This window comes from Salmo salar, chromosome ssa06, assembly GCF_905237065.1.
Source record: "Salmo salar chromosome ssa06, Ssal_v3.1, whole genome shotgun sequence".
Lineage (NCBI taxonomy): Eukaryota > Metazoa > Chordata > Actinopteri > Salmoniformes > Salmonidae > Salmo > Salmo salar.
The window spans coordinates 5,686,242-5,710,000 of NC_059447.1; the positions used below are offsets into that span (position 1 = coordinate 5,686,242).

General features: G+C 49.7%; 1 protein-coding gene across 2 annotated transcripts in view; it reads left to right on the plus strand.

Annotated features, from left to right (window-relative positions):
* LOC106601971 (synaptotagmin XVII) overlaps positions 1-23,759 on the plus strand; it is a 99,863-nt gene that overhangs the window by 59,788 nt on the left and 16,316 nt on the right. For both annotated transcript variants that reach the window (XM_045719638.1, XM_045719639.1), the window contains one exon: positions 18,113-18,268. In XM_045719638.1, coding sequence (XP_045575594.1) covers positions 18,113-18,268 — 156 coding nt within the window. The remainder of the gene's footprint in view (positions 1-18,112; positions 18,269-23,759) is intronic.

Here is a 23,759-nt window from a genome sequence, read left to right on the forward strand (position 1 = left end):
ACCACGACACGACACACCACAACACACCACGACACACCACGACACACCATGACACTACACAACACGACACGACCACGACACTACATGACACACCATGACATAACACTACACTACACACCACGACACACCACGACACACCACTACATGACACACCACGACACTACACACCACAACACACCAAGACACAACACTACATGACACACCACGACACTACACACCACGACACACCACGACACAACACTACATGACACACCACGACACTACACACCACGACACACCACGACACACCACGACACAACACTACACTACACAACACGACACGACACTACATGACACACCACACCACGACACTACACAACACAACACGACACTACATGACACACCACGACACTACACAACACGACACGAACTACATGACACACCACGACACGACACACCACAACACACCACGACACACCACGACACACCACGACATAACACTACACTACACATCACGACACACCACGACACGACACTACACTACACAACACGACACCCGACACTACATGACACACCACACCACGACACTACACAACACAACACGACACTACATGACACACCACGACACTACACAACACGCACCACGACACTACATGACACACCACGACACGACACACCACAACACACCACGACACACCACGACACACCACGACATAACACTACACTACACATCACGACACACCACGACACGACACTACATGACACACCACGACACTACACACCACGACACACCACGACACAACACTACATGACACACCACGACACTACACAACACGACACTACACGACACGACACTACATGACACACCACGACACTCACACAACATGACACGACACTACATGACACACCACGACACTACACACCACGACACTACACGACACGACACTACATGACACACCACGACACTACACACCACGACACTACACGACTACGACACTACATGACACACCATGACACTACACAACACGATACGATACGACACTACACGACACGACACTACATGACACACTACGACACTACACACCACGACACTACACACCACGACACTACATGACACACCACGACACTACACAACACGACACTACACGACCACGACACTACATGACACACCACGACACACCACGACACACCACGACATAACACTACACTACACACCACGACACACCACGACACAACACTACATGACACACCACGACACTACACACCACGACACACCACGACACAACACTACATGACACACCACGACACTACACACCACGACACAACACTACATGACACACCACGACACTACACACCACGCACACAACACTACATGACACACCACGACACTACACAACACGACACTACACGACACGACACTACATGACACACCACGACACTACACAACAAGACACTACAAGACACACCACGACACAACACAACACTACACACCAAGACACACCACGACACACCACGACATAACACTACATGACACACCACGACACAACACACCACGACACAACACTACATGACACACCACGACACTACACACCACGACACACCACGATACAACACTACATGACACACCACGACACTACACAACACGACACTATACAACACGACACTACATGACACACCACGACACTACACAACACGACCACGACACTACATGACACACCACGACACTACACAACACGACACGACACTACATGACACACCACGACACTACACGACCACGACACTACATGACACACCACGACACTACACACCACGACACACCACGACACACCACGACACGACACAACACGCCACGACACACCACGACACTACACAACACGACACTACACAACACGACACTACACGACACGACACTACATGACACACAACGACACACCACGACATAGCACTACACTACACACCACGACACACCACGACACACCACTACATGACACACCACGACACTACACACCACGACACACCACGACACTACATGACACACCACGACACTACACACCACGACACACCACGACACTACATGACACACCACGACACTACACACCACGACACACCACGACACAACACTACATGACACACCACGACACTACACACCACGACACACCACGACACAACACTACATCACACACCACGACACTACACACCACGACACACCACGACACAACACACCACGACACACCACGACACAACACTACATGACACACCACGACACTACACACCACGACACACCACGACACGACACACCACAACACACCACGACACACCACGACACACCACGACACTACACAACACGACACGACACGACACTACATGACACACCACGACACACCATGACACTACATGGCACACCACGACACACCACGACACACCACGACACAACACTACATGACACACCAAGACACTACACACCACGACACACCACGACACGACACACCACAACACACCACGACACACCACGACACACCATGACACTACACAACACGACACGACACAACACTACATGACACACCACGACACACCACGACATAACACTACACTACACACCACGACACACCACGACACACCACTACATGACACCACGACACTACACAACACACCACGACACAACACTACATGACACACCACGACACTACACACCATGACACTACACACCACGACACACCACGACACACCACGACACAACACTACATGACACACCACGACACACCACGACACGACACTACATGACACACCACGACACAACACAACACGACACAACACTACATGACACACCACGACACTACACAACACAACACGACACTACATGACACACCACGACACTACACAACACGACACAACACTACATGACACACCACGACACTACACAACACGACACGACACTACATGACACACCACGACACTACACAACACGACACGACACTACATGACACACCAAGACACTACACAACACAACACTACACTACACTACACACCACGACACACCACGACACTACACGACACACCACGACACGACACACCACGACACAACACTACATGACACACCACGACACTACACAACACCACACTACACGACCACGACACTACATGACACACCACGACACTACACAACACGACCACGACACTACATGACACACCACGACACTACACACCACGACACTACACGACACTACATGACACACCACGACACTACACACACCGACACTACACGACACGACACTACATGACACACCACGACACTACACTACACGACACGCACACTACACGACACGACACTACATGACACACCACGACACTACACACCACGACACTACATGACACACCACGACACTACACAACACGACACGACACTACACTACATGACACACCACGACACACCACGACATAACACTACACTACACACCACGACACACCACGACACAACACTACATGACACACCACGACACTACACACCACGACACACCACGACACAACACTACATGACACACCACGACACTACACACCACGACACAACACTACATGACACACCACGACACTACACACCACGACACACCACGACACAACACTACATGACACACCACGACACTACACAACACGACACTATACGACACGACACTACATGACACACCACGACACTACACAACACGACACGACACTACATGACACACCACGACACTACACAACACGACACGACACTACATGACACACCCCGACACTACACGACACGACACTACATGACACACCACGACACTACACACCACGACACGACACAACACACCACGACACACTACGACACTACACAACACGACACTACACGACACGACACTACACGACACACCACAACACACCACGACACACCACGACACACCATGACACTACACAACACGACACGACACTACATGACACACCACGACACTACACAACATGACACGACACTACATGACACACCACTACACTACACACCACGACACTACACGACCCGACACTACATGACACACCACGACACTACACACCACGACACTACACACACGACACTACATGACACACCATGACACTACACTACACGACACGACACTCACATGACACACCACGACACTACACAACACGATACGATACGACACTACACGACCACGACACTACATGACACACCACGACACTACACACCACGACACTACACACCACAACACTACATGACACACCACGACACTACACACCACGACACAACACTACATGACACACTACGACACTACACACCACGACACACCACGATACAACACTACATGACACACCACGACACTACACAACACGACACTATACAACACGACACTACATGACACACCACGACACTACACAACACGACACGACACTACATGACACACCACGACACTACACGACACGACACTACATGACACACCACGACACTACACACCACGACACACCACGACACACCACGACACGACACAACACGCCAGCGACACACCACGACACTACACAACACGACACTACACGACACGACACTACATGACACACCACGACACACCACGACATAGCACTAAACTACACACCACGACACACCACGACACACCACTACATGACACACCACGACACTACACACCACGACACACCACGACACTACATGACACACCACGACACTACACACCACGACACACCACGACACTACATGACACACCACGACACTCACACACCACGACACACCACGACACAACACTACATCACACACCACGACACTACACAACACGACACGACACTACATGACACACCACGACACTACACAACACAACACGACACTACATGACACACCACGACATTACACAACACAACACGACACTACATGACACACCACGACACTACACAACACGACACGCGACACTACATGACACATCACGACACTACACAACACGCACACGACACTACATGACACACCACGACACTACACAACACGACACTACACGACACGACACAACATGACACACCACGACACTACACAACACGACACGACACTACATGACACACCACGACACTACACAACACAACACTGCACTACACGACACTACATGACACACCACGACACTACACAAGACGACACCGACACTACATGACACACCACGACACTACACAACACGACACGACACTACATGACACACCACGACACTACACAACACGACACGCACACTACATGACACACCACGACACTACACACCACAACACACCACGACACACCACGACACGACACACCACAACACACCACGACACACCACGACACACCACAACACTACACAACACGACACACTACGACACAACACTACATGACACACCACGACACTACACACCACGACACACCACGTACACGACACACCACAACACACCACGACACACCACGACACACCATGACACTACACAACACGACACGACACGACACTACATGACACACCATGACATAACACTACACTACACACCACGACACACCACGACACACCACTACACGACACACCACGACACTACACACCACAACACACCAAGACACAACACTACATGACACACCACGACACTACACACCACGACACACCACGACACAACACTACATGACACACCACGACACTACACACCACGACACACCACGACACACCACGACACAACACTACACTACACAACACGACACGACACTCACATGACACACCACACCACGACACTACACAACACAACACGACACTACATGACACACCACGACACTACACAACACGACACGACACTACATGACACACCACGACACGACACACCACAACACACCACGACACACCACGACACACCACGACATAACACTACACTACACATCACGACACACCACGACACGACACTACATGACACACCACGACACTACACACCACGACACACCACGACACAACACTACATGACACACCACGACACTACACAACACGACACTACACGACACGACACTACATGACACACCACGACACTACACAACATGACACGACACTACATGACACACCACGACACTACACACCACGACACTACACGTACACGACACTACATGACACACCACGACACTACACACCACGACACTACACGACACGCACACTACATGACACACCATGACACTACACAACACGATACGATACGACACTACACGACACGACACTCGCATGACACACCACGACACTACACACCACGACACTACACACCACGACACTACATGACACACCACGACACTACACACCACGACACACCACGACACACCACGACATAACACTACACTACACACCACGACACACCACGACACAACACTACATGACACACCACGACACTACACAACACAACACGACACTACATGACACACCACGACATTACACAACACAACACGACACTACATGACACACCACGACACTACACAACACGACACGACACTACATGACACACCACGACACTACACAACACGACACGACACTACATGACACACCACGACACTACACAACACGACACTACACGACACGACACAACATGACACACCACGACACTACACAACACGACACAACACTACATGACACACCACGACACTACACAACACAACACTGCACTACACGACACTACATGACACACCACGACACTACACAAGACGACACGACACTACATGACACACCACGACACTACACAACACGACACGACACTACATGACACACCACGACACTACACAACACGACACGACACTACATGACACACCACGACACTACACACCACAACACACCACGACACACCACGACACGACACACCACAACACACCACGACACACCACGACACACCACAACACTACACAACACGACACACCACGACACAACACTACATGACACACCACGACACTACACACCACGACACACCACGACACGACACACCACAACACACCACGACACACCACGACACACCATGACACTACACAACACGACACGACCACGACACTACATGACACACCATGACATAACACTACACTACACACCACGACACACCACGACACACCACTACGCGACACACCACGACACTACACACCACAACACACCAAGACACAACACTACATGACACACCACGACACTACACACCACGACACACCACGACACAACACTACATGACACACCACGACACTACACACCACGACACACCACGACACACCACGACACAACACTACACTACACAACACGACACGACACTACATGACACACCACACCACGACACTACACAACACAACACGACACTACATGACACACCACGACACTACACAACACGACACGACACTACATGACACACCACGACACGACACACCACAACACACCACGACACACCACGACACACCACGACATAACACTACACTACACATCACGACACACCACGACACGACACTACATGACACACCACGACACTACACACCACGACACACCACGACACAACACTACACGACACACCACGACACTACACAACACGACACTACACGACACGACACTACATGACACACCACGACACTACACAACATGACACGACACTACATGACACACCACGACACTACACACCACAGACACTACACGACACGCACACTACATGACACACCACGACACTACACACCACGACACTACACGACACGACACTACATGACACACCATGACACTACACAACACGATACGATACGACACTACACGACCACGACACTACATGACACACCACGACACTACACACCACGACACTACACACCACGACACTACATGACACACCACGACACTACACAACACGACACTACACGACACGACACTACATGACACACCACGACACACCACGACACAACACGACATAACACTACACTACACACCACGACACACCACGACATGACACACCACGACACTACACACCACGACACACCACGACACAACACTACATGACACACCACGACACTACACACCACGACACAACACTACATGACACACCACGACACTACACACCACGACACAACACTACGCGACACACCACGACACTACACAACACGACACTACACGACACGACACTACATGACACACCACGACACTACACAACATGACACTACATCACACACCACGACACACCACAACACTACACACCATGACACACCACGACACACCACGACATAACACTACATGACACACCACGACACTACACACCACGACACAACACTACATGACACACCACGACACTATACACCACGACACACCACGATACAACACTACATGACACACCACGACACTACACAACACGACACTATACAACACGACACTACATGAAACACCACGACACTACACAACACCGACGACCCGACACTACATGACACACCACGACACTACACAACACGACACCCGACACTACATGAAACACCACGACACTACACGACACGACACTACATGACACACCACGACACTACACAACACGACCACGACACTACATGACACACCACGACACTACACACCACAACACACCACGACACACCACGACACGACACACCACAACACACCACGACACACCACGACACACCACAACACTACACAACACGACACACCACGACACAACACTACATGACACACCACGACACTACACACCACGACACACCACGACACGACACACCACAACACACCACGACACACCACGACACACCATGACACTACACAACACGACACGACACGACACTACATGACACACCATGACATAACACTACACTACACACCACGACACACCACGACACACCACTACATGACACACCACGACACTACACACCACAACACACCAAGACACAACACTACATGACACACCACGACACTACACACCACGACACACCACGACACAACACTACATGACACACCACGACACTACACACCACGACACACCACGACACACCACGACACAACACTACACTACACAACACGACACGACACTACATGACACACCACACCACGACACTACACAACACAACACGACACTACATGACACACCACGACACTACACAACACGACACGACACGACACGACACACCACGACACGACACACCACAACACACCACGACACACCACGACACACCACGACATAACACTACACTACACATCACGACACACCACGACACGACACTACATGACACACCACGACACTACACACCACGACACACCACGACACAACACTACATGACACACCACGACACTACACAACACGACACTACACGACACGACACTACATGACACACCACGACACTACACAACATGACACGACACTACATGACACACCACGACACTACACACCACGACACTACACGACACGACACTACATGACACACCACGACACTACACACCACGAAACTACACGACACGACACTACATGACACACCATGACACTACACAACACGATACGATACGACACTACACGACACGACACTACATGACACACCACGACACTACACACCACGACACTACACACCACGACACTACATGACACACCACGACACTACACAACACGACACTACACGACACGACACTACATGACACACCACGACACACCACGACACACCACGACATAACACTACACTACACACCACGACACACCACGACACAACACTACATGACACACCACGACACTACACACCACGACACACCACGACACAACACTACATGACACACCACGACACTACACACCACGACACACCACGACACACCACGACACAACACTACACTACACAACACGACACGACACTACATGACACACCACACCACGACACTACACAACACAACACGACACTACATGACACACCACGACACTACACAACACGACACGACACTACATGACACACCACGACTACGACACACCACAACACACCACGACACACCACGACACACCACGACATAACACTACACTACACACCACGACACACCACGACACGACACTACATGACACACCACGACACTACACACCACGACACACCACGACACAACACTACATGACACACCACGACACTACACAACACGACACTACACGACACACGACACTCACATGACACACCACGACACTACACAACATGACACGACACTACATGACACACCACGACACTACACACCACGACACTACCGACACGACACTACATGACACACCACGACACTACACACCACGAAACTACACGACACGACACTACATGACACACCATGACACTACACAACACGATACGATACGACACTACACGACCACGACACTACATGACACACCACGACACTACACACCACGACACTACACACCACGACACTACATGACACACCACGACACTACACAACACGACACTACACGACCACGACACTACACGACACACCACGACACACCACGACACACCACGACATAACACTACACTACACACCACGACACACCACGACACAACACTACATGACACACCACGACACTACACACCACGACACACCACGACACAACACTACATGACACACCACGACACTACACACCACGACACAACACTACATGACACACCACGACACTACACACCACGACACAACACTACATGACACACCACGACACTACACAACACGACACTACACGACACGACACTACATGACACACCACGACACTACACAACATGACACTACATGACACACCACGACACACCACAACACTACACACCATGACACACCACGACACACCACGACATAACACTGCATGACACACCACGACACTACACACCACGACACAACACTACATGACACACCACGACACTACACACCACGACACACCACGATACAACACTACATGACACACCACGACACTACACAACACGACACTATACAACACGACACTACATGACACACCACGACACTACACAACACGACACGACACTACATGACACACCACGACACTACACAACACGACACGACACTACACGACACACCACGACACTCCACGACACGACACTACATGACACACCACGACACTACACACCACGACACACCACGACACACCACGACACGACACAACACGCCACGACACACCACGACACTACACAACACGACACTACACAACACGACACTACACGACACGACACTACATGACACACCACGACACACCACGACATAGCACTACACTACACACCACGACACACCACGACACACCACTACATGACACACCACGACACTACACACCACGACACACCACGACACTACATGACACTCCACGACACTACACACCACGACACACCACGACACTACATGACACACCACGACACTACACACCACGACACACCACGACACAACACTACATGACACACCACGACACTACACACCACGACACACCACGACACAACACTACATCACACACCACGACACTACACACCACGACACACCACGACTCAACACACCACGACACACCACGACACAACACTACATGACACACCACGACACTACACACCACGACACACCACGACAACACACCACGACACACCACCACACACCACGACACACCACAACACTACACAACACGACACACCACGACACAACACTACATGACACACCACGACACTACACACCACGACACACCACGACACGACACACCACAACACACCACGACACACCACGACACACCATGACACTACACAACACGACACGACACGACACTACATGACACACCATGACATAACACTACACTACACACCACGACACACCACGACACACCACTACATGACACACCACGACACTACACACCACAACACACCAAGACACAACACTACATGACACACCACGACACTACACACCACGACACACCACGACACAACACTACATGACACACCACGACACTACACACCACGACACACCACGACACAACACTACACTACACAACACGACACGACACTACATGACACACCACACCACGACACTACACAACACAACACGACACTACATGACACACCACAACACTACACAACACGACCACGACACTACATGACACACCACGACACGACACACCACAACACACCACGACACACCACGACACACCACGACATAACACTACACTACACATCACGACACACCACGACACGACACTACATGACACACCACGACACTACACACCACGACACACCACGACACAACACTACATGACACACCACGACACTACACAACACGACACTACACGACACGACACTACATGACACACCACGACACTACACAACATGACACGACACTACATGACACACCACGACACTACACACCACGACACTACACGACCACGACACTACATGACACACCACGACACTACACACCACGACACTACACGACACGACACTACATGACACACCATGACACTACACAACACGATACGATACGACACTACACGACACGACACTACATGACACACCACGACACTACACACCACGACACTACACACCACGACACTACATGACACACCACGACACTACACAACACGACACTACACGACACGACACTACATGACACACCACGACACACCACGACACACCACGACATAACACTACACTACACACCACGACACACCACGACACAACACTACATGACACACCACGACACTACACACCACGACACACCACGACACAACACTACATGACACACCACGACACTACACACCACGACACAACACTACATGACACACCACGACACTACACACCACGACACAACACTACATGACACACCACGACACTACACAACACGACACTACACGACACGACACTACATGACACACCACTACACTACACAACATGACACTACATGACACACCACGACACACCACAACACTACACACCATGACACACCACGACACACCACGACATAACACTACATGACACACCACGACACTACACACCACGACACAACACTACATGACACACCACGACACTACACACCACGACACACCACGATACAACACTACATGACACACCACGACACTACACAACACGACACTATACAACACGACACTACATGACACACCACGACACTACACAACACGACACGACACTACATGACACACCACGACACTACACAACACGACACGACACTACATGACACACCACGACACTACACGACACGACACTACATGACACACCACGACACTACACACCACGACACACCACGACACACCACGACACGACACAACACGCCACGACACACCACGACACTACACAACACGACACTACACAACACGACACTACACGACACGACACTACATGACACACCACGACACACCACGACATAGCACTACACTACACACCACGACACACCACGACACACCACTACATGACACACCACGACACTACACACCACGACACACCACGACACTACATGACACACCACGACACTACACACCACGACACACCACGACACTACATGACACACCACGACACTACACACCACGACACACCACGACACAACACTACATGACACACCACGACACTACACACCACGACACACCACGACACAACACTACATCACACACCACGACACTACACACCACGACACACCACGACACAACACACCACGACACACCACGACACAACACTACATGACACACCACGACACTACACACCACGACACACCACGACAACACACCACGACACACCACGACACACCACGACACTACACAACACGACACGACACGACACTACATGACACACCACGACACACCATGACACTACATGGCACACCACGACACACCACGACACACCACGACACAACACTACATGACACACCAAGACACTACACACCACGACACACCACGACACGACACACCACAACACACCACGACACACCACGACACACCATGACACTACACAACACGACACGACACGACACTACATGACACACCACGACACACCACGACATAACACTACACTACACACCACGACACACCACGACACACCACTACATGACACCACGACACTACACACCACAACACACCACGACACAACACTACATGACACACCACGACACTACACACCACGACACTACACACCACGACACACCACGACACACCACGACACAACACTACATGACACACCACTACACGACACTACATGACACACCACGACACTACACAACACGACACAACACTACATGACACACCACGACACTACACAACACAACACGACACTACATGACACACCACGACACTACACAACACGACACGACACTACATGACACACCACGACACTACACAACACGACACGACACTACATGACACACCACGACACTACACAACACGACACGACACTACATGACACACCAAGACACTACACAACACAACACTACACTACACTACACACCACAACACACCACGACACTACATGACACACCACGACACGACACACCACGACACAACACTACATGACACACCACGACACTACACAACACCACACTACACGACACGACACTACATGACACACCACGACACTACACAACACGACACGACACTACATGACACACCACGACACTACACACCACGACACTACACGACACTACATGACACACCACGACACTACACACACCGACACTACACGACACGACACTACATGACACACCACGACACTACACGACACGACACTACACGACACGACACTACATGACACACCACGACACTACACACCACGACACTACATGACACACCACGACACTACACAACACGACACGACACTACACTACATGACACACCACGACACACCACGACATAACACTACACTACACACCACGACACACCACGACACAACACTACATGACACACCACGACACTACACACCACGACACACCACGACACAACACTACATGACACACCACGACACTACACACCACGACACAACACTACATGACACACCACGACACTACACACCACGACACACCACGACACAACACTACGCGACACACCACGACACTACACAACACGACACTATACGACACGACACTACATGACACACCACGACACTACACAACACGACACGACACTACATGACACACCACGACACTACACAACACGACACGACACTACATGACACACCCCGACACTACACGACACGACACTACATGACACACCACGACACTACACACCACGACACGACACAACACACCACGACACACCACGACACTACACAACACGACACTACACGACACGACACTACATGACACACCACGACACACCACGACATAACACTACACTACACACCACGACACAGCACGAAACTACATGACACACCACGACACTACACACCACGACACACCACGACACAACACTACATGACACACCACGACACTACACAGCACGACACACCACGACACAACACTACATGACACACCACGACACTACACACCACGACACACCACGACACAACACTACGTGACACACCACGACACTACACACCACGACACACCAAGACACAACACACCACGACACACCACGACACAACACTACATGACACACCACGACACTACACACCACGACACACCACGACACGACACACCACAACACACCACGACACACCACGACACACCACGACACTACACACCACGACACGACACGACACACCACAACACACCACGACACACCACGACACACCATGACACTACACAACACGACACGACACGACACTACATGACACACCACGACACACCACGACATAACACTACACTACACACCACGACACACCACGACACACCACTACATGACACCACGACACTACACACCACAACACACCACGACACAACACTACATGACACACCACGACACTACACACCACGACACACCACGACACTACACACCACGACACACCACGACACACCACGACACAACACTACATGACACACCACGACACTACACACCACGACACACCACGACACTACACACCACGACACACCACGACACACCACGACACAACACTACATGACACACCACTACACAACACGACACGACACTACATGACACACCACGACACTACACAACACAACACGACACTACATGACACACCACGACACTACACAACACGACACGACACTACATGACACACCACGACACTACACAACGCGACACGACACTACATGACACACCACGACACTACACAACACGACACGACACTACATGACACACCACGACTCTACACAACACGACACTACACGACACACCACTACATGACACCACGACACTACACACCACAACACACCACGACACAACACTACATGACACACCACGACACTACACACCACGACACACCACGACACTACACACCACGACACACCACGACACACCACGACACAACACTACATGACACACCACGACACTACACACCACCACACACCACGACACTACACACCACGACACACCACGACACACCACGACACAACACTACATGACACACCACTACACAACACGACACGACACTACATGACACACCACGACACTACACAACACAACACGACACTACATGACACACCACGACACTACACAACACGACACGACACTACATGACACACCACGACACTACACAACGCGACACGACACTACATGACACACCACGACACTACACAACACGACACGACACTACATGACACACCACGACTCTACACAACACGACACGACACTACATGACACACCACAACACTACACAACACGACACGACACTACATGACACACCACGACACACCACGACACACCACGACATAACACTACACTACACACCACGACACACCACGACACGACACTACATGACACACCACGACACTACACACCACGACACACCACGACACAACACTACATGACACACCACGACACTACACAACACGACACTACACGACACGACACTACATGACACACCACGACACTACACAACACGACACGACACTACATGACACACCACGACACTACACACCACGACACTACACGACACGACACTACATGACACACCACGACACTACACACCACGACACTACACGACACGACACTACATGACAAACCACGACACTACACGACACGACACTACATGACACACCACGACACTACACACCACGACACTACACGACACTACATGACACACCACGACACTACACTACACGACACGACACTACATGACACACCACGACACTACACAACACGATACGACACTACACGACACTACATGACACACCACGACACTACACAACACGACACGACACTACATGACACACCACGACACTACACACCACGACACTACATGACACACCACGACACTACACAACACGACACTACATGACACACCACGACACACCACGACATAACACTACACTACACACCACGACACACCACGACACAACACTACATGACACACCACGACACTACACACCACGACACACCACGACACAACACTACATGACACACCACGACACTACACACCACGACACAACACTACATGACACACCACGACACAACACTACATGACACACCACGACACTACACAACACGACACTACACGACACGACACTACATGACACACCACGACACTACACAACACGACACTACATGACACACCACGACACACCACAACACTACACACCATGACACACCACGACACACCACGACACACCACGACATAACACTACATGACACACCACGACACACCACGACACAACACTACATGACACACCACGACACTACACACCACGACACACCACGACACAACACTACATGACACACCACGACACTACACACCACGACACACCACGACACAACACTACATGACACACCACGACCACGACACACCACGACACAACACTACATGACACACCACGACACTACACACCACGACACACCACGACACGACACACCACAACACACTGTCATAGCACAACACGACACTACACAACACACTATGTCATACCACAACACTACACACCACAACACACCACAACACACCACGACACACTATGTCATACCACGGGGTACCATCATGCCACCTGCACATCCTATTTCTTGCTAGCAGAACATTTAACTTCCTTCCTGTCTCTATCTACATCCCCCCCAGACCCGTTTGTGAAGGTTCAGCTGGTAACAGGGCTGAAGCTGGTAAAGACCAAGAAGACATCCTGTATGAAAGGAACCATCGACCCCTTCTACAACGAGTCGTTCAGCTTCAGAGTCCCCCACGAAGACCTCAGCGAAGTCAGCCTGGTATTTACAGGTACAGACCCTAGAGAGAGAGAGAGAGAGAGAGAGAGAGAGAGAGAGAGAGAGAGAGAGAGAGAGAGAGAGAGAGAGAGAGAGAGAGAGAGAGAGAGAGAGAGAGAGAGAGAGAGAGAGAGAGAGAGAGAGAGAGAGAGAGAGAGAGAGAGAGAGAGAGAGAGAGAGAGAGAGAGAGAGAGAGAGAAAGGGGCAGAGAGAGGAATTGAGAGAGAGAGCGAGAAAGAGAGAGAGAGAGAGAGAGAGAGAGAGAGAGAAAGGGGCAGAGAGAGAGAGAGAGAGAGAGAGAGAGAGAGAGAGAGAGAGAGAGAGAGAGAAAGGGGCAGAGAGAGAGAGAGAGAGAGAGAGAGAGAGAGAGAAAGGGGCAGAGAGAGGAAGAGAGAGAGAGAGAGAGAGAGAGAGAGAGAGAGAGAGAGAGAGAGAACGGGGCAGAAAGAGATGAGTGGTGGGGAGGCGAGGAGTGAGAGACTGAGAGAAAGAGTAATACTCCATGTATATTGCTTTGGCAACAGTAACAACCACCCAACAGTGGCAACCACTAATTCATGCCAATAAACATTTTATTGAATTGAATTGAATTGAGAGGGGGAGAGGTGAGGGAGAGAAAGAAAAGGGAAGTCATTCATATTATTACTCTGAAAAATAATAATGACCTTTCATTTGCTCTGTAACCTCATAGTAGACTCCCTACCTAGGCTCCCTACGGAGTGTACACTCTCTCCCTCTGTGGGGTGTATCTACCTAGAGAATAAGAGCATGCCTCCTGTGGTGTGTACAGCAGGATGGTGTCTCCATCCCTCTCTATCTCTCTCTCCTTCCCTCTCTATCTCTCTCCTTCCATCTCTATCTCTATCTCTCTCCTTCCCTCTATCTCTCTCTCCATCCCTCTCTCTCTATCTCTCTTCCTCTCCATCTCTCTCCCTCTTTCCATCACAATTAGATAACTGTAAGTGGAAGAAGAATGGGGAGAGAGAGAGAGAAGGAGAGAGAGATGGATAGAGAGATAGACGGATGGAAAGAGAGAGACAGAGAGAGGGATGGAGAGAGAGAGAGGGAGAGGAGAAAGCGAAGGAGAGAGAGGAAAGCGAGACAGAGAGAGAGCGAGACAGAGAGAAAGCAAGAGAGAGAAAGAGAGAGGGGTCGGCGACAGCCTTCACAAAGGTGTCACTTCCGCACTGCTGACATTTAGAGTAATTGCCGTGGCAACGGTTGCCAGGGTGTCGCCAGGGCGTCTCTAGCCTGTCTCTAGGCAGTTGCTAGTCTGGTCCCAGATCTATGGTGAGGTTTCTAAATTTGTATTTATTTATTTCACCTTTATTTAACCAGGTAGGCAAGTTGAGAACAAGTTCTCATTTACAACTGCGACCTGGCCAAGATAAAGCAAAGCAGTTCGACACATACAACAACACAGAGTTACACATGGAGTAAAACAAACATACAGTCAATAATACAGTAGAAAAATAAGTTTATGTACGATGTGAGCAAATGAGGTGAGATAAGGGAGGTAAAGGCAAAAAAGGCCATGGTGGCAAAGTAAATACAATATAGCAAGTAAAACACTGGAATGGTAGATTTGCAGTGGAAGAAAGTGCAAAGTAGAAATAGAAATAATGGGGTGCAAAGGAACAAAATAAATAAATACAGTAGGGGAAGAGGTAGTAGTTTGGGCTAAATTATAGATGGGCTATGTACAGGTGCAGTGATCTGTGAGCTGCTCTGACAGCTGGTGCTTAAAGCTAGTGAGGGAGATAAGTGTTTCCAGTTTCAGAGATTTTTGTAGTTCGTTCCAGTCATTGGCAGCAGAGAACTGGAAGGAGAGACAGCCAAAGGAGGAATTGGCTTTGGGGGTGACCAGAGAGATATACCTGCTGGAGCGCATGCTACAGGTGGGTGCTGCTATGGTGACCAGTGAGCGGAGATAAGGGGGGACTTTACCTAGCAGGGTCTTGTAGATGACCTGGAGCCAGTGGGTTTGGCGACGAGTATGAAGCAAGGGCCAGCCAACGAGAGCGTACAGGTCGCAGTGGTGGGTAGTATATGGGGCTTTGGTGACAAAACGGATGGCACTGTGATAGACTGAATCCAGTTTATTGAGTAGGGTATTGGAGGCTATTTTGGAAATGACATCGCCGAAGTCGAGGATCGGTAGTATGGTCAGTTTTACGAGGGTATGTTTGGCAGCATGAGTGAAGGATGCTTTGTTGCGAAATAGGAAGCCAATTCTAGATTTAACTTTAGATTGGAGATGTTTGATGTGAGTCTGGAAGGAGAGCTTACAGTCCAACCAGACACCTAGGTATTTGTAGTTGTCCACATATTCTAAGTCAGAACCGTCCAGAGTAGTGATGCTGGACGGGTGGGCAGGTGCAGGCAGCGATCGGTTGAAGAGCATGCATTTAGTTTTACTTGTATTTAAGAGCAGTTGGAGGCCACGGAAGGAGAGTTGTATGGCATTGAAGCTCGTCTGGAGGGTTGTTAACACAGTGTCCAAAGAAGGGCCAGAAGTATACAGAATGGTGTCATCTGCATAGAGGTGGATCAGAGACTCACCAGCAGCAAGAGCGACATCATTGATGTATACAGAGAAAAGACTTGGCCCAAGAATTTAACCCTGTGGCACCCCCATAGAGACTGCCAGAGGTCCGGACAACAGGCCCTCCGATTTCACACATTGAACTCTACCAGAGAAGTAGTTGGTGAACCAGGCGAGGCAATCATTTGAGAAACCAAGGCTATTGAGTCTGCCGATGAGGATGTGGTGATTGACAGAGTCGAAAGCCTTGGCCAGGTCAATGAATACAGCAGCACAGTATTGTTTCTTATCGATGGCGGTTACGATATCGTTTAGGACCTTGAGTCCGGCTGAGGTGCACCCATGACCAGCTCTGAAACCAGATTGCATAGCGGAGAAGGTGCGGTGGGATTCAAAATGGTCGGTAATTTGATTGTTGACTTGGCTTTCGAAGACCTTAGAAAGGCACGGTAGGATAGATATAGTTCTGTAGCAGTTTGGGTCAAGAGTGTCCCCTCCTTTGAAGAGGGGGATGACAGCAGCTGCTTTCCAATCTTTTGGAATCTCAGACGACACGAAAGAGAGGTTGAACAGGCTAGTAAGATTGTCTAGCCCGGCTGATTTGTAGGGGTCCAGATTTTGCAGCTCTTTCAGAACATCAGCTGACTGGATTTGGGAGAAGGAGAAATGGGGAAGGCTTGGGCGAGTAGCTGTGGGGGGTGCAGTGCTGTTGACCGCGGTAGGGGTAGCCAGGTGGCAAGCATGACCAGCCGTAGAAAAATGCTTATTGAAATTCTCAATTATAGTGGATTTATCAGAGGTGACAGAGTTTCCTATCCTCAGTGCAGTGGGCAGCTGGGAGGAGGTGATCTTATTCTCCATGGACTTTACAGTGTCCCAGAACTTTTTTGAGTTTGTGTTGCAGGAAGCAAATTTCTGCTTGAAAAAGCTAGCCTTGGCTTTTCTAACTGCCTGTGTATATTGGTTTCTAACTTCCCTGAAAAGTTGCATATCACGGGGGCTGTTCGATGCTAATGCAGAACGCCACAAGATGTTTTTGTGTTGGTTAAGGGCAGTCAGGTCTGGAGAGAACCAAGGGCTATATCTGTTCCTGGTTCTACATTTCTTGAATGGGGCATGCTTATTTAAAATTGTGAGGAAGGCATTTAAAAAAAATAACCAGGCATAAAAATAAAATAACCTACTGACGGAATGAGGTCAATATCCTTCCAGGATACCCGGGCCAGGTCGATTAGAAAGGCCTGCTCACTGAAATGTTTCAGGGAGCATTTGACAGTGATGAGTGGAGGTCGTTTGACCGCTGACCCATTACGGATGCAGGCAATGAGGCAGTGATCGCTGAGATCTTGGTTGAAAACAGCAGAGGTGTATTTAGAGGGCAATTTGGTTAGGATGATATCTATGAGGGTGCCCTTGTTTACGGCTTTGGGGTGGTACCTGGTAGGTTCATTAATAATTTGTGTGAGATTGAGGGCGTGGGTTGTTTAGCATGTCCCAGTTTAGGTCACCTAGTAGCACGAGCTCTGAAGATAGATGGGGGGCAATCAGTTCACATATGGTGTTCAGAGCACAGCTGGGGGCAGAGGGTGGTCTATAGCAGGCGGCAACGGTGAGAGACTTGTTTTAGAGAGGGGGATTTTTAAAAGTATAAGTTCAAATTGTTTGGCTACAGACCTGGATAGTAGGACAGAACTCTGCAGGCTATCTCTGCAGCAGATTGCAACACCGCCCCCTTTGGCCGTTCTATCTTGTCTGAAAATGTTGTAGTTAGGGATGAAGATTTCAGAGTTTTTGGTGGACTTCCTAAGCCAGGATTCAGACACGGCTAGATGTGGTGTGGCTGCAGACTGTATGTGTCTAAACTGGTCCCAGATCTGTGGTGAGGTTTCTAAATGTGGTGTGGCTGCAGACTGTATGCAGGGGCGAAAATCTGATATCAACTTTGGAGGGGACAATTACATTACATTTTCTCAAGAGCAATTCCTGAGGGGGACACCAAAAGTAGTGCTGTAACACATAGCCTACGTTTAATATGGTAAATGTATATTGAGGAACCAAAGAAATAGGGTGTTTGCCGTACTCCTAACTACCGGTACCCAAAACTACACAACTAATCACAACAGCAATACCATTGCCTTTAACAAATCTTAGTTCAGTCACCAGTTTAAGTTGAGAGTGGGGGTATCCATGGCATTTTCCAATTATGTTCCTATTTTACAAGTTAAAAAATTGAGAACCTTTCATAATGTTGCCAAACAAAGACTCAACAAACGTACCTGAGACTCCCTGTCTCTGCAGTCTGTCCCTGCACATCTGTCCCCAACTCTGCTGTCTGTGTGCCATCTGTTGCCTGCTCTGCCTAATGACATCATTGTGAAACATTTCCATTAGAATTTCATTTCTTTCTTATGAACATTTTATCAACTAGTCTTTGAGATATTAGGCTACTAGGGTTCTTACTTTGCGTTTTGGTGTACTGAAAAATACTCTGATGTCCGTCTTTTTTCTGCCATTTTTCTGCCATTTTTCTACCTGGTTGGCTACACACACACAGTATGTAGGTTATTTACAGTAGGAGATGGGCTTCTATCATCTTATCTTCTATCATTCTATATGGGCTTCGATCTAAAAGGTAGCTAGCAAATGTGAAACGGATTGCAGTGACACGAGTTGACAGCTGTATGAGTTCACCATTTACACAACATATGCTGCAACCTTTTGTAATTTTAATCGTTTGTTTCATATTGGCTGGCTTCCAACAATAGCTGAATTTGCAAAGCTAGCGAGCACCAATTCAGTGGTGTTTGCTATAATCTTTGCTACCCGGGTTAAATAAAGGTGAAATAAAATATATAAATAAAAGTTCCCTTGCGACAATTTAGCTTTTGCAACGAGACCATTAAATACATTTAAAACAATGGTAGAAGAGAGTGTAGTTCTGTTCAGTTTATCGCTAACC